The sequence below is a fragment of the Helicoverpa armigera genome, chromosome 20, assembly GCF_030705265.1.
Source record: "Helicoverpa armigera isolate CAAS_96S chromosome 20, ASM3070526v1, whole genome shotgun sequence".
Classification (NCBI taxonomy): Eukaryota; Metazoa; Arthropoda; class Insecta; order Lepidoptera; family Noctuidae; genus Helicoverpa; species Helicoverpa armigera.
This window is the reverse complement of record NC_087139.1, coordinates 1,043,235-1,059,563: the sequence shown is the minus strand read 5'-3', so window position 1 is coordinate 1,059,563 and position 16,329 is coordinate 1,043,235. Positions and strand designations below refer to the sequence as shown.

General features: G+C 35.9%; 2 protein-coding genes across 2 annotated transcripts in view; both read left to right on the top strand.

Moving 5' to 3' along the window:
• Positions 1-6,836, top strand: part of LOC110372505 (neurexin 1) — a 76,348-nt gene extending 69,512 nt beyond the window's left edge. The window contains exons 13-24 of the mRNA XM_064039616.1: positions 864-1,463; positions 1,645-1,845; positions 2,041-2,157; positions 2,355-2,533; positions 2,870-3,041; positions 3,439-3,656; positions 3,952-4,134; positions 4,314-4,420; positions 4,525-4,751; positions 4,941-5,237; positions 5,521-5,666; positions 6,415-6,836. Of these exons, the coding sequence (XP_063895686.1) occupies positions 864-1,463; positions 1,645-1,845; positions 2,041-2,157; positions 2,355-2,533; positions 2,870-3,041; positions 3,439-3,656; positions 3,952-4,134; positions 4,314-4,420; positions 4,525-4,751; positions 4,941-5,237; positions 5,521-5,666; positions 6,415-6,582 (2,615 nt within the window). The 3' untranslated portion in view covers positions 6,583-6,836. The remainder of the gene's footprint in view (positions 1-863; positions 1,464-1,644; positions 1,846-2,040; positions 2,158-2,354; positions 2,534-2,869; positions 3,042-3,438; positions 3,657-3,951; positions 4,135-4,313; positions 4,421-4,524; positions 4,752-4,940; positions 5,238-5,520; positions 5,667-6,414) is intronic.
• Positions 6,837-12,856: 6,020 nt separating this feature from the next.
• Positions 12,857-14,946, top strand: LOC110372514 (uncharacterized). Its single transcript, XM_021329275.3, has one exon. It carries the CDS (start codon positions 12,873-12,875, stop codon positions 14,799-14,801), a length of 1,929 nt encoding a protein of 642 aa, XP_021184950.3. The 5' UTR covers positions 12,857-12,872; the 3' UTR covers positions 14,802-14,946.
• The last annotated feature ends 1,383 nt before the right edge of the window (positions 14,947-16,329 follow it).

Below are 16,329 nucleotides of genomic sequence, written 5' to 3'. Positions count from 1 at the left end.
ATTAACTTGGTACCCTCCAAGTCAATTCAAATTTGACACTTTTCGACCTCTTCAGAAAAGTGTATATCTGTTAGACGTCCTATTAGATCGTAGTTAGAGGCTTATATTCCGTTGTTTGATAGCTGGCACTGTGTATCACCTTTCTGTTCGTCGCTATTGTTTCTTACTTCATTTATATTCATTTCTTCTAGTAGTGTCCTTTGTGTATGTGCTAATGTAGTTCTTAGAGCTGATAAATGCTGCTCAGGTTTTATGTCACCTAACTTATTTTCAAAGTTCCCTAAATCTTTAAATGTTATTGTCTCATCCTTAAGTGGTCTTTTGCCAAGGTGATGATTTGAGCAGCTTTTATGTAAATGTGTATCGAAGAATAAAACGATACGTTTCAAAATTCTTTATTAATTTTAATTGTTTGGTGCATTACGTTATGAGATGTTGTTTTAAAAATAGATTTTCTGACGTAATGTACATTGGATTCTAAATATAAAGTGTCTAGCATACAATGATGAATTTATAAGTGTGGCAATTGAATGGATATAAAAAGTAGTAAGACAATGCTGATAACTTCTGCTAGTTGATTTGCCTCTAGATAAATAAATCGTTTCACTGTGAGAGAATTCTTTACCAAGTTGACGCTATGCATCTTCTAGTGGTTGACCGTCTATCTGAATCATTACATCTATCTAAGCTTGTCTATCACGTAAAAGCAGATAAAGTGTAAATAACTTCAAAATGGCTGCTAATAAAAATTCTATGACAGTTTACTTTGCTAATTTATTTTTCGTTTACAGTCAATGTTGTGGTTAGGTGTGTTTCAATAGAAATTAGCTTCTATGATACTAAAACTAAAGTTGGTTTTACAGCTGAGACGATTTTAGGGAAAGCGTCTACATTAGAAATATCAACGTTACATTTAGGAGGATTATTCCACCCTGAAGAGGAAATACAGATGACTTCAACTTTACCAAACTTTGTTGGTTATCTACAAAAGTTTGTCTTCAATGGAATTAGATACATAGATATGGCTAAGACACTTGGAGTTGGTACGAACGAGGAAACGAACAACATTTATGATACGTCCAACTTAATTTTCACTGGAAAATTCGTCAAGCCTGATTCATTGAATGTTTACAAATCAGTCACTTTCAAATCAAAGCATACGTACGTTGGATTACCGCTTTTGAAGGCATATGCGAACACGTATTTGGACTTTTACTTCCGAACAACTGAAATGGATGGATTACTATTTTACAATGGAGGCAAGAAACAAGATTTCATTGCGGTGGAGTTAGTAAATGGTCATATACACTGCGTGTTCAATCTGGGTGATGGAGTGGTAACTATGAAGGATAAATTGAAGAACTTTTTGAACGACAATCGGTGGCATACGGTGTCTGTGAGAAGGCCGACACCAAAGATACATACGTTGCAAGTTGATGATGATTTAGAAATGCATACTACAAGTAAGTACACTATTTTATTCGGCAAATATGGTTAAAGTTATTATCAAAATACTCCTAAGCAGTAATGCCAAATCTTAGTAAACACCAGAGACGATGATGGAAGCAAGACAAAACACATTCAATCTTGTGGAATATTTACTTGTTATTAAATATATATTACTGAAGTATTGTTATCTTTCAGGTTCCAATCTAATGCTAGAATTAGACAGCGTGTTATACGTAGGTGGAGTACCAAAAGACATGTACACAGCTTTACCTGTGGGAGTCCTGTCTAGACAAGGGTTTGAAGGTTGCATGTCCAGTCTGGATCTACCTGGAGAGTCACCATCGTTGATGGAAGATGCTGTGGTTCCTAGCTCCTCGTTGGGGTCGGGATGTGAAGGTAAGATTGATGTTACACGTGATTTGACATTTATATTTTTTTCATCATGGAAAACAAAATGACTCATCTTTCCTTACTCCTTGGTTATGTAGAACTTACTGAAATCAAAAAACAAAACATTGCAGACCCGTTTAGTTATAATTCCATTTGCTGTCATTTTTTATAATAACTACCCCATGATATTTTCTTTTGCAGGACCAACAAAATGTACGCATAATGCATGTGCAAATAAAGGAGTATGCGTACAACAATGGAATACTTACGTTTGCGATTGTGACTTGACTTCATTTACTGGACCTACTTGTTACGATGGTATGTACATAATTTAAGAGAACCAAAGTTATTAATCTTATGTGTTACAGTACAAGATATTTATGTGTCTTTCCTAAGCGTACTATTAATATACCATACAACATGATCAGATGGAGTCCATTCACTTTTCATTCCTACTTAATCATTTTTATGGATGACTTTCCGAAAATTTTCATTAATCATTTTTGTTATTTCAGAATCAGTAGCATACGAATTCGGACCCGGCCGGGGTATCATCACCTACACCTTCCAAACAGACTCGGTAGCAGACACGGAGACCGACAAGGTAGCGCTAGGCTTTGTTACCAGCAAAGCCGATGCCGTACTCCTGAGGATCGAGTCTTCTAACACACAGGATTATATGCAGATGGAGATTGTGAGTAATATGTGGTTGGGAGTTGAAAATTCTATTAGAAATTTTGAGGCTTTTACCTATAAGAAAAATTAAATTCGTAGTGTCTCGATGGTGTGATAGTTTTAGGGACACGGAAATGTTTCTACAAATACAATTTTAGACATTTTACTAAATTGCAATATGGTAGATGCTGTGGCTTATATTTTGAGATTTTGACCAATTGTAGATTTATACTAATAGACAAAGAATTCAGTGATCTAACATATTTGAAAGAAATGAAACCTTACATTTAATAGTAGGAACTGTACTATACCGTAATAGAATATACGTAAAACTACAGCTATTATTAATTCTCAGATACGAGGCAATCTCTTCATGGTATACAACGTGGGTGGTGGTGATCATCCGCTGGGTGATGAGACTGCCAGGGTAGATGATGGAGCCTATCACGTTGCCAGGTTCACGAGAAATGGCAGCAGAGCTTCATTGCAGCTGGATAACTATGCTGTCATTATAAGGCATCCTCAAGGTAAGATATTAAACTCAAAAGGGTCACGTGACTGTTTAAGTATACATTTTACTGTTTCCTACATTCTAAGCAACTCAACTTCCTGCAACTTCACCAATCAAATCCAATTGTCTATAATTCTGTAGGTAGACTAAATTTTCCTGCCGGTGCTGCGGGATTCTTAGAAAGAGTTACTGAGGCTATGGTACATAAATGGCTTAAGAAATAACAAGATGGTCAGTAAAAGTCTGACACTTCCTCAATCTTTTAACCCACAGCGAGAGGGATCATTTGATGATTTCCCGTAAAAAGACACTATTTTTAAAGCAAAATTCACATTTCATAATAAAATCACAACTTCCTACAACCCCGTCAAATAATAAAATAACAAACTTTTTTTTACTTATAACTCTCCCAGGAGGCCAGCAATCCACAATCTTCAACGGCATGTCGACGATCACAGTGGGAGGTGGTGCCGGCGGTTCTAGGACGTTCAGTGGTGTCATCGCTGGCATGGTGGTGGATGGAGTCAGGGTGCTGGACCTCGCAGCTGCAGGGGATCCTGCTGTCTCCGTGAGGGGTGACGCGAGGAGAGCTCATACGCCGCTGGACAGAGATATCAATAGAATGCAGCAGGTATGTGATGATGATTATTAAGATAACTATAGAAATAGTATTAAAAACCCAGTACATAATAAAAACTACATATATGTAAAATCCGATTAAAATTGAATATATGAAGAAATTGTCTTTACTAACTTATCTCGTTCTTGTTGCTCGCAGATTTATTTTATGTCATAGAATATTTTCTTTGAGTTGTTGCAATTTTGACCAAAAAGTTAAGGTTTCTTACAACAATAACGTAGCTACTACTACTAGCTAGTAATACTCTCCATGCAATTTATTGATATCTGTTTTCCTTCTTTTTCAGACGCCACCTTCAGGTTACGGAGGTCCAGGAGTTCTAGATGAGCTGGTGTACTCTGGTGCTGGATCCGGCTGTAGAGATGATGATGAAGATGCCTGTGTGCTACCCGACGCGGGGTCTGGTGATGATCTCATCACTCCGGTCTATGTGCCGTCTACGAGGCGACCACCTTCTAGGTTACATAAGGTGCGACACATAAAATTAATTAATAACACTTTTAAAAGTACTATGATTTGAAAAAAAATCTCTCTTAGTAATCAACAGAATATGGTAAACATTAAGTAACAAATGTTGTTCTTTTTTTTAAGTCATCGAATAAAATGATTCGTTTTTAACGGTGGATTTGAAATTTTGTTTAATTGCAGGGTGACACAAGTGGAAAGTTGATGAAACCATGTGATGACGAAGACTGCATCGAAGGATCCGGTTCTAACGTTGATGAAATCACAGAACCGGACCATCCTATGACTACGTAAGTTATTAAATTAATAACCAAAATCAACACCGTTAATCTTGACAAGGTTGAAGTGAGTGTGTTGTTGAAAACCTCAAAAATCTATCAATTTAATATTTCAGATCTGGAGCAAGCAGTACCCACAGTATGACATCACCAACCGCCAGTGTCGTATCAACAGAACACGTGGACAAATCTCTAGAAGGTTCTACTGATGGATCTACAGGATCCAGTGAGACGACTAAGAGTAGCACTGACGGACAGCCGACGTTGCCTGATCATGACAATATGCATGCAGGCACTATAGATACAGCAACACCACCTGAAAGAAGAACTACTCCTACTGATGGTAATGTTAATGATAGAATGATGTTTATCACAAAATTCATGATTGTAGCATATTTAACTGTTTATGTACGTAACACTACACCAGGAAGGTAAACCACTGAAAAGCTTTCCACATCATTTCTTATCTTTTACTCATATAGGTATACAATCGGTAGCTATTCTATGAACTTACTTATTCCTTATTTTGCAGATCATTCACACACCCACACAGGCTACAAATTCACAACCACACTAACAGGCAGACATATGCCAGAAGAACCAACTCACACTACAGAAGAAGATTCGAACCACATACAAGAGTACGAAGACAGACGCGAGAATGAAATAGACCCGGGAACACCTACATTTGAAACTGAAGATAGAAGAGGACCAGGCAAGGTCCATCCTGAATACAATGGGTATGACGTCACGCCGAAGTGGTACCATCCGAAAACAACTGATAATAGAGTTGTGCCACCTGAGTCGGAATTCTTTGCGACTATTGTTGGTAAGCTAACTATTTTTAACTTGAATGATTTACCGTCGTACCACAAATACTTTTAAACGTCTGTTGAACTTGTCTAAAAAAATGACAGATCATGCCGTTGAAATAAGGTCCGTTTTGCAGCCACATTTTTTAGACTAGTGTTCAACAGATGTTTAAGTTTTTGTAGTGAGGCTGTTATAGTTTAACGTGTTCTCATTGGAAATGATGTGGTTAAATCCATAGGACCTACTAATGACCCATTGCAAGTCCAGTTTAACCATAGAAGGGTTGTTTTTTTTTTCAGGCATAGTCGCTTCGGTATTGATAGCAATAATATTGATAGTGATCCTAGTGCTCAAGTACATTGTATTCAAGTTCGACCCCTCGTATAAGGTAACAGAGGATAAAAACTATCAGCAGGGAGCGAGTGCGGCGCTTTTAGGAAATCAGGTATGTTACTAGATCATCGACTTGTTTTTAACACGTTTATACTATAGTTAGCTTCACTGGTAACTAAATTCAAATGTAAGAAAATTTTGGAATCTTAATTTGACCTAATTTCCGATCTTCGATCAGAGTGCTGATTCCGAGTTTGGTGAGCGCTCGCAACTCGATACGTAATTATAAGTTTATTGAAATAAAGAGTCGTATGCTATGTCATGATACATGATTTAGACATTACATCTTCATTCAGTCGGTTAATACCGTCAACATAATGCTTTAAATAATGCTTATACTCGCAAAAGTGAGCTCGAGTGTAATACGACCAAGTACCGATGACAGTCTTTATTAAATAAACAATTCTAGGATAAGTGCCACTGAATCACTCAAAGGCATGATAATGTTCGCATCGAAAAAGTTAACTCGACGTTGACCCTTGCAAAACTCGCACTAGGCACTCAGGATGAAATTTTGCACAGGTTCTGAGTTCTGATGACAACACATGACAAGCTAAGAAACGTCATTACAAATACAATATGGCGGCCTCCCCAAGGTCGCTGACTGGCTATTTGAAATTCACCCCCATGATAAGGATATTAAATAAAAGAGTTTGCTGTCAGGAATACGAAAAAAATTGTCATGTGACTTAAATTCAACATGGTGGATTGCTCATTTGAACCATCGATTCTCTACATATTCAAACTTGTCAACCTTCTTTACCTCCTTCTATATGACTAATTCTATTTCCCCTATCCAGGCTCACTCAAGTTACCAGAGCGGAGCTTCAAGTGCGCCCACAGGGGGCGCCGTGCGCAACCTGGCGCCCCTCCCGCTCAACAGGAACGGCGCCGCGCCCTCCGCGCCGCTCGCGCCCATACCCACGCAGCCCGTCAAGCGGGACGGCATCAAGGAGTGGTACGTGTAAGCACCACCACAGACGACTGTAGTATTGTGCGTGACGCGTGACGGACATATCAGGAACATAGTGAGTGAATCTTAGACGCTTCGAATCGAACCTCGCCGGAACATTGGGCGCAAATGCTTTAACATGATAAGATATAATGACTGAAACGCAAGTGTTTTTAGTATTTTGTAAATATTAATTGATAATGTTTATAGATGGGTCACTTGTGTGTACGGATGCGATTGTTGAGACTTGTACATACTAGATTTGTAGTGTCTGTTTCAGATAACAGATCACTCTCAGAACTAATATCTTTTAGGAAGTTACTTATCTTCTCATGAGACGTTGTTTGATCCAAAACTGCTACATAGTCTAGTATGCCAAGGTTCTGATAGAAAAACCTAGAGAATATGGAATTGCATTTTACTATTGTGTAGTTAGTTTTGTTTGTTTTTGTTACTGATGTTTTATTGTTAAACCTTAGCTTTTCTGACCTGTAAATTGCTATGATTCATGTATTTGCGACTTAACTTTTCTATCTACATTGCCTTTAATAGTTTAAATTAAACTAAGACTAATGTATATTGGTTGTAGAAAATCAATTGTTGGTATATTACAATTGGCTCCATATTTTGTTTTATTTATGCCTATTTTACCCATAAGGATTATCACAAACCTAGACGGTAATACTTTTGATTAAGAAGTTTTGTTCCGCTTATTCAAACCACTCATTTCTAATTGTTATATACCAACAATGCTTGTTGATGATCTCGACTATCTAAGACATAAGATGAAAATGCTATATTTGGAGCTGCCATCACGAAATTGAAGCATATCGTTCAATTGAAGACTACAGTACTTTTACGATTCTCAATAATCTTTCCTATATATATTAGATGTTATACAATATTTTTAAATAGGCGGGGTGAGGCGAGTAGCATAGAAAAAGGAATCATAATCATCAGAGTATAAGATCTAAATTCGCTTGGAGTTAGAAATGAAAACAGGTATATTATTGTAGGACGCGTAACAAGTGAGCTTGTAGATTTGGTATGGAATATAGATGTTCTGAGTTTTAACATATCCTCCATAGAATATTCTGTATTTGTTTTGGGACACTTCAATGAATAAGTCATTAATGAAAATCTTGGATAAGCCATACCCTCAAAAGTTTCTAGTTAGCCAAGAGTTTCATTAGTGAACAAATTTCTATATTCCCTCCCTCCCTTATAGATTAATTTGCTCAACTTGTCCTTGTTACTTTGATCTCAGGCCTAATTGACTTATAGTGAGAAAGTTAATTAATTATAAATATGCAGTCAATTTAAACTCAAATTAATTAAAATGTGAGAAGGTGAGATAAGGATATCTTTTAAATGGGATGTAAAATACGATGTTTCATGAGAATATGCAATAAGGTATGTCAAGGGAATGGTTCTTAAGAAAGCATTTGACACATTCAGCAAGGGTTAATGATAGTAAGAGACCCAGCGTGCTGAATAACATTCACATAAAAATCATCAGAATTCATCAAATAATCACCAAAAGCTTTTCGCGAAGAGAGATGGCTATAAAGCATTGTAAATGTCATAGAAGTATTGGAGTGCCACAAGGACCCGATATTTGCCCGCTATTACTATCGTTTGATGTAAGATCTCTACAACGCTAAATTATGTTATCACCAAGTTTGAACACGATGTCAATAAGAGTTAAAAATAATATTAACAAACTACACGAAATTAATTGGCAATGTCTCTTCAGTAACTCTAAGCTATCTTCTCTGACAACTATTTTATAGCGTCAAGCAATTTTCTGGCTATCCTCCCGAAAATATTGCATGCAATTTCCTCTTGAACCATAACTTATAAAAAAGCTGCTTATATTTTTACATCTAGTGTGTATTTGTACATCCACCGTCCCAATTTCCTCTTTCCGATTAATAAAACTTGAATTAGCTTTAAAATAAGACGAAAAAATAACATATTTATATAGATTGTTATAAAGCACAGGTTTTAGGTATTTGAAGTTGCATTTAATGTCATGTTGGAGTGTATGGAATAAAGATGAGCGATTGAATTGGCGTCTCGCACTTGTATCTAAATCATCGCATGTCATTATTGATTTCTTGCTAGAAGAAAAATAGGATAGAATAACCATATCAAGTGAAGCCAATTTTCTAAACATTTACTTTGTATAAACAATTTTTCTTCGGTGAAGTTTTTTGACCGAATATACTCGATTTCTTTCCTCCATTACTTGGGCGCCAATTTGTCGTTCATTTTTATTCTGTACAAAAAACACAGCATTTATTGTAAATAGTTATTCAATATAATACTGTAAACATAAGCGGTACTGTACGGTGTATGTAACACTCGTTTTACGGCACAAAATGTTAGTAAAAACAATTTGTTTATCTGTCAATTTTAGTGGTAATTTAGTGTGTTAATCATTTATACCGTGATGTAATTATATTGTCATTATAGATTACCCTACAGACACTAATATAAAGGATAGTAACTTAGTTAAAGACATCAAATAAAAAAGAAAAACTGTAAACTGCACTGCTGTGATTCAGAAAGATATGTTTTATGGATTGTAAGAAAGAAGAAGAACTAATATAGAAGCAAAAGAAAATATCTGTGGTAAATAAACGATACAGAAAGAGATGTTACGCGAAATACTGAAGCAAACAGAAAAACAAAAACGAACAGTCATACAGAAGGTAATGCGGATATTAATAAATTGCCCATTGCAAACCAGGTTAGCAGATCAGCAAACATTCAAATATTTGGTAAACAAACAAACAACACTGATGTTGATATAGCTGGAATTTGCAGATAATCTTCTATTTTATAACAGTGTCTGTGGGGAATTAATTGGAAAATAATTTTATTTGTTAACCAAGTTTAACTGATGTTCGTTACTCACGATTCCGGTCGGACCAATTTTAGTTTCAATGTAAAAGCGACAGTTTTTAAAAATAATAATATATTATGTAAATTACATGGCGACGTTGTTTTATTCAATCCCTTTTTCTAATCGTTTGGATTGTGTGAAGAATATGATATTATTTAGTTATGGTAAAAGCTACCTAGATGGGTTGTTTTATTAACAAAACGAACGAAATTTTCGAATGAGTAAGAATGAGGAGAAAAACCAAACATCAATTTTATTAATGGTTACGACTTTTGGATGGTTGGATTATGTGAGAGTCGATATGGTAAGAAAGAATGTTACTTGTGAGATGACGGCAGATAGAAGAGTATGGAAGGAGAAAACATGCTGCGCCGATGATGATGATGATGATAGATTTCGACTTTTGTGGCAACAGGATCTAAATAAAATAAATGTAGTTATTGATTCTTTGGTAGCGTCAGAGAAAATAAGTTGGCCGTTCTACGCCAAGGTTTAAATATTTTTAAAGTACAGAGCTCATTTATTTGCTTCTTGACGTCAATAATCCATGTATGAAGTCTTGAACTCAGAAGTACTTCATTTATGACATCTTGAAATCTTCCACATTTAACGCCACGCAAAAAGCATACATACATTTAAAGCATATAATACATAGCACCCAAAGCACAGCCCGTGCAAGCCGCAATAATAAAAATAAAACGTCTATCTTTATGTTATAATCAGATCTGAACTCCAGAGAACTTTCTCGAACTTGGGTCACAAATCATGAACTCCGACAAAGTTTGCCAAAAAGGGGCACAGATCTTAACGATATTCACATACATTATAAACGATTATGGAAGTAATCGATGGACCTTGAACCAAGGCTTTTAGGTTCCTTCTAAAAGGCACGTGGAATTAAGGACTATTGATTATCCGTGTCAAATTAGGGAAAACAGAATGTGTCGTATAGATTTGCTACTTTATAACTGTTTTGGTAGTATATTTTGCTGTATTATTAGGATCTTGAATTTGAGGTTTATAAAAGGTTAGCTACTTCTGTTGATGAACTTTGATTTAGAGTACTATTAGTTTTATCTAGCCCGGAATCTGATACTGCCCGGTGGTAAGTATAGCTTTAATTTCAGGAGGAGTACATAAGAGCATTAATACGAGAGTACATAAGACAGTACATTAGTGGAGTATTTAGGAGCAGTACATAAAAGCATTCATAAGAGGAGTAAATAAGAAAATCCATAAGAGAGTACATAAGAAAGCACATAAGTGCTTAAGTGTTGTGTAAGTATAAGTGGAATAAATAAGAGGAGTACATAGGAGGACCGACATATTGTTGCGATGCAATGTTGGCGCTCCTACAACACAGGTCAGTGAATTATGCAATATACCTACTTATTAAAATGGTGTACAAAATCTCGCACATTTTATTCTAGTTACTTTGTGCATTTTTCTTTTTTCTGTGTGTCAAATGACATGTATTAACCAGTATATTTACGTATTTAATTTAATGTGATTAGGTACGACTCACTTTGCATTATGGACTTTCTATATCTATCTCATAGATTTTATCAAAATGCTTGAGAAGTTTCTGAGTTAGAGTTTAGTTTCGTGCAAATAAAATACTTATCGGCTTTATGATATTAATTACGATTTTTCTAACTAACGTGATAGCAACCTACTCCACTGCGTTGTAAGTTAATGACAAAAATCGCGGGGCTTCTTGCTAATCAAACGTACCATGTAGGTATCTGTATAGTTCACTGAACACTATCTCTCAATTTAAATAACAACCAGCAAGTCAAATGAACAATATTATTTCTAACATGTGAAACTAATGAATTCTCAAAATAAAGGTAACAAATAAATAAGAAAACTTCACATATACCCTTGAACTTTCACCTTTAAACAAACGATATACAAAAACAATCAACTCACGATTTAACAAAATATGCAAGACTAGCTTGTTCTCGTGGTTTCACTCCCGTCCTGCGGGAACTACTGAGTGTTCCTAGATATTTCGTCCCCACCTAAAGGTTGACTGGAAGACAACGCTCAATGTGTTAAGTCCGCCTTTGTTCATTGTATAAAATGCGTGTAATAAGTATTATAAACAATTAAATTACTTTTACGGATTTCATCACGGTTTTATTAACATTATTTAATCCCGACGTTTCGGATCCTTTACAGCATCCATGGTCACGGGTAGACTCTGACATCGTCGGGATTAAAATAATATTAATATAACCGCGATAAAACAATTGCCTACGTTACTCGGAAATAATGAAGCTTCTTAACAGTCAAAGAATTTTTCAAATCTATTCAGTAGTTTCGGAATCTTGAGGGCACAAACAAACAAATGTTTCTTCTTTATTATGCAGTATAGCTATAGAAGTATTGAAGTGTTCAAGATTGTTCTGAACTTTTGATATTTTGCTTAAAGGTTCGCGTGCTGAAACCTTCAGACATTCAGAATTTATTGTAATGATTCTGCTATTTTGTATAATGTCACATATTACTGCTGCGTTTATTTTAATAAAGACTGAATCTGAGCAGGAATGTATAACTGTTTTAAGTAGTTTGTTTTGTATTATCTCAATCTAAGAATTATATAGACTGCTTTAGTAATCCCAATATAAACCATGGTTTTACATTAATTTATTTTTAACACACTTGTTTAGGTTCGGTTATTGAAATTGGTTGAGTTTTTTACATCCGTTTAGTCCCGTTTCTTAATAAATACATCAACTTAGTCGTTTTACACTGAGTGGGCAACAAATAGACGGACAGGTACTGTCACATTCATAACACAATGAAGTATAACACGGTTTAACTAAATTGAAAACGTTTTATGCTAATACCAATGAAAGTTTCAGGCAGCAACTCACACATATACAAATATTTACAGTAGCACTATCGACGTATAAACTATACGAAGGATTAATGGCCAAAATATTCAAACACAAAGTGATCATGTTGCTAAGAGGAACTTAATAATTAATTTCGTACAATACGCCATGTGTAAGCCCATGTTTGCTTTCATCTTCTGATATCTGAAATACATTTTTGGTGCTATAGAAATAGTAGATGGATAAATAGTAGTGTTACAAATATGATTGGTTTTAATTGTTAATGAGATCTTTTTATGCAAAACTGCGCGAGTAGGTAAGTTGTATTTTCACAATTCGACAATATTTTTTTTATTAGTAAAATTTAGTTATGAACGAGTATAAATAATAAATCAGAACATACAAGATGGTTAAACAATGTCAGAAGTAAAACAAAATCTGAGATAACATCCGCAGTTGTGTACCCCTGAGCTTTAAAGTTCAAAGTTTTTGCCCCGCAATGAATCAGTTCCCCATTAGTGCAGCCTTGGAGAACATTAGCGCCGGTCCAAGATGTTCGCTCCTCTTCCTACACTTTTATTTTTCATACATTTCTCTTCAACCATGAGTGAAAACCCACTACTAATGACAACTGGAAATTCTGGACAAACAACAAAAACAGCTGAATGCGTTTTAAAACTCTCCGCTAAATATTTCGTCGAGAAAAAGGCTCTAAGTGGCAGCATCGTGATAATCAACATCAACTCTTATACCTCAACCACACAAGGCCTGTTATTGCAAACTGTACACAGCGGTATCAAATATTCTATTATGGTAAAAGATTCTTTTTACCCGCATGCAAACGCTTCACATTTCCCTGAGAAAGCGAAAAATTATATGTTGATTTTGGAAGAAAAATCTGAACTGGAGAGGAATATACTACAATTGAATAAATTGCCAACTTGGAATCCTCTTGCGAAGGCCATAGTGTTTTATCAGCTGAAACATAATGAGACCGCTGAGGAGACGTCTATAGAATTCATTAACGAACTTCGCGATTACAAGTTATTTAAAACAATCGTGTTCATTTACGACGAGTATAATGATGTGGTTATATCTTACACTTGGAGGCCGTACAGCGATACTAATTGTGGAGGGAGATGTGATTCAGTGTACGTGCTCGATCGATGTACTAATAACACGATTTACGAGTTTGAGAAGCAGCATGACATGTTCCCGTCAGACATGAAAGGCTGTCCTTTGGTGGCTTACGCTGTCATAGCTGAGCCTTACGTAATGCCGCCAGTAGGAAAGATAACTAATTCCTCGTTCGACGATGCTTATGAGTTCGCAAAAGGCGGTGAAATAAACCTTGTGAAAATTATTAGCCAATTCACAAACATGTCCCTTATTACAAGAACGTCGGATATTTTAGAAAATTGGGGCGTGGTCTACCAAAATGGCACAGCTACGGGTGCTTTTGAGGTGTTGAGAAATGAGTCAGCGGACCTGGTGATTGGTAATGTAGAAGTGACGAGGATACTCCGAAAATGGTTCCATCCAACTGTAAATTATCTACAAGACGAGATGACGTTTTGCCTACCAAAGGCAGGTCAAGCACCTACATGGGACAATCTGGTTATCATATTCCAATGGACTACTTGGGTCGCTACTTTCTTTAGCCTGGTGATAATGGGTCTGGTGTTCCATGTGTTTTATTATAGAGAGCATACTAACGCAACAAAATGGCCGACAAATTCTTTGCTGATGACGTTTAGCATGCTGCTTGGTTGGGGAGCGTCATTCGAACCCAAAAGCCCCACTTTCCGCATCTTAATATTCGCTTGGCTCTGCTTCAGTATAAACATGGGGATATCATACGAATCGTTTCTCAGAAGTTTCCTAATGCACCCGCGATTTGAAAAGCAGATAAGTACCGAGGCGGATCTTATACAGTCTCGAATTCCGTTGGGAGGTAGAGAGATTTATAGGTCTTATTTTGAGACTAATAACGCGAGTTCGTTTTATTTATATCGCGAGTACAATTCGACTACGTTCTCGGAGGGCGTGAGGCGGGCAGCTCTGGAGAGAAACTTCGCTGTTGTTTCGTCGAGGCGTCAAGCCGTCTACCAAGACCAGAAATTGGGTAAAGGGGCTCCGTTAATTTACTGCTTTCCTGAAAGTAATAATATGTACAAGTATGGCGTCGCTATTCTTACGAGAAGATGGTTTCCTATGTTGGAGCGTTTTAACAATATTATTAGAAGTGTTTCGGAGAATGGATTGATTGATAAATGGATGAACGAGCTTTTGATACACTCTGTTAGTTCTGAAGAAGCTAGTACTATAATGCCTTTAAGTATTCAGAATTTACTGGGGGCGTTTATGTTCATAGGTTTTATGTATGGGGCTAGTATCGTGATATTTATTGGCGAAGTGATAATAGGCTTTATCGAAAAAAGAAAACAAACCAAAAAGGTCATGAATAAGCGTTTGCGTTAATTTTGCATTTGGTAACGGTGGAATTAGGTATGATAATTTATTAAAATTTATGTACCTAGTGGGCAGTGAAATGGACCGGAGGCATTGCGTTTATAATGAATAATAAGTTATGATTTATGTAGGCATGGTATTGTAATAACTAATGCAGATTAGTTATCAATAAGTACTGTTTTGTTTGGACTCACATATTATTATTAGGCCTTTACGTAAAATGTTTAATGGTTTTATCACACTATTTACGAACTCTTCGTAGCATTCCTAAATTATAGTTCTAATAAAATGCGAGCATTTTAAAAAAGGTTTTTAATTTTTTTAATGTAAATAACACCATAGGCACTTAAAACTTACCACATAAATTAGACCCTAAACTGTAACAATATTTTAATACTAATTGTACCAACTAACACTTAGTCAATTTACCACTGAAAAATATTATATTTTTCATTCAACAACTACCGTAAGCTTTTGTCAATGAAATTTCAACCTTATTTGATTAGTCATAAGATAGATTATGTATGATTGTTGAAAGTACATATTACAGCTATTGAGGTTCAAGCCATTGCAATGTCAATCTTATATTTTAAAACATAAGAGTGATGATCTATGTTAGTTAACTATGAGAGAAATGTTCAGAATTAACGGTGACGTGTGACGTCACGAATGCGGTTTGCACTTACGATCACTTACATGTTAATTGATCTAATCATAACATTGTTTGTGTCATTAGGAAACTATGTCAGTGAAGGTCAGAGGCCTAGTTATAATTTAAGGAGTCATTAAGGCACTCACGTTTCCTTGTGTGTTATTTTAGGACCGGTACAATATAGTTATGTATCATTTTCAGCTTACGAAGGAAAATGGCGGGTTTTAGTCGGTAAGAGTCTGAAACTCCCTCACGATGCACCCAAAGCGGGACACCATTTAATGATTTCCCACCAAAAAAAAAATACTGCTATCTATTTATTAACTCTCATAGTCTAGCACGACAACTCAACCAAACCAATTTCGCCAATATATAGGTATTCCGTGAAAGTTTCTTGAAATGCGACCCGGGAATCGAACTCGAACCCCCATGCACGGTAGTCACTCTATGTGAAAACTAGACTATTTCGCGGGACTTCAACTTTCCTTTCAAACAAGACCTTTGAACTCCGTAAATTCCTCTCCTGAAATCAACAACATAATTTATAAATCAATGCTATTTTAACGCCGTGATTATAACAAGATTCACGTGGCTAATATCCTAAGGGAAGAAAATGGCGTAATAAACCCATGGAATGTTCCTAAGGCGTGAGGGAAAAACCAGTTGGAAAATAACTCATAAAGGTATCTAAACACCCTTTGTTGTTATATAGACGTGTATGTATGTGTAATAGGTATAATACTCATTTCATATCGTATATATTGTATCATTAATGCAATGTATGGCGCCGTTCATATATTGACGATGTAATGGGTAGGTGGCAGGAGAAGTAGAAGTTTGGGTGTTTTGGGAAATGACTATGTTTTTTTTGTTTAGTTTTCTGTG

Bases quoted from the DNA above. Each gene is read 5' to 3' on its own strand.
- LOC110372514 (XM_021329275.3), top strand. From the start codon at position 12,873: ATGTTCGCTCCTCTTCCTACACTTTTATTTTTCATACATTTCTCTTCA.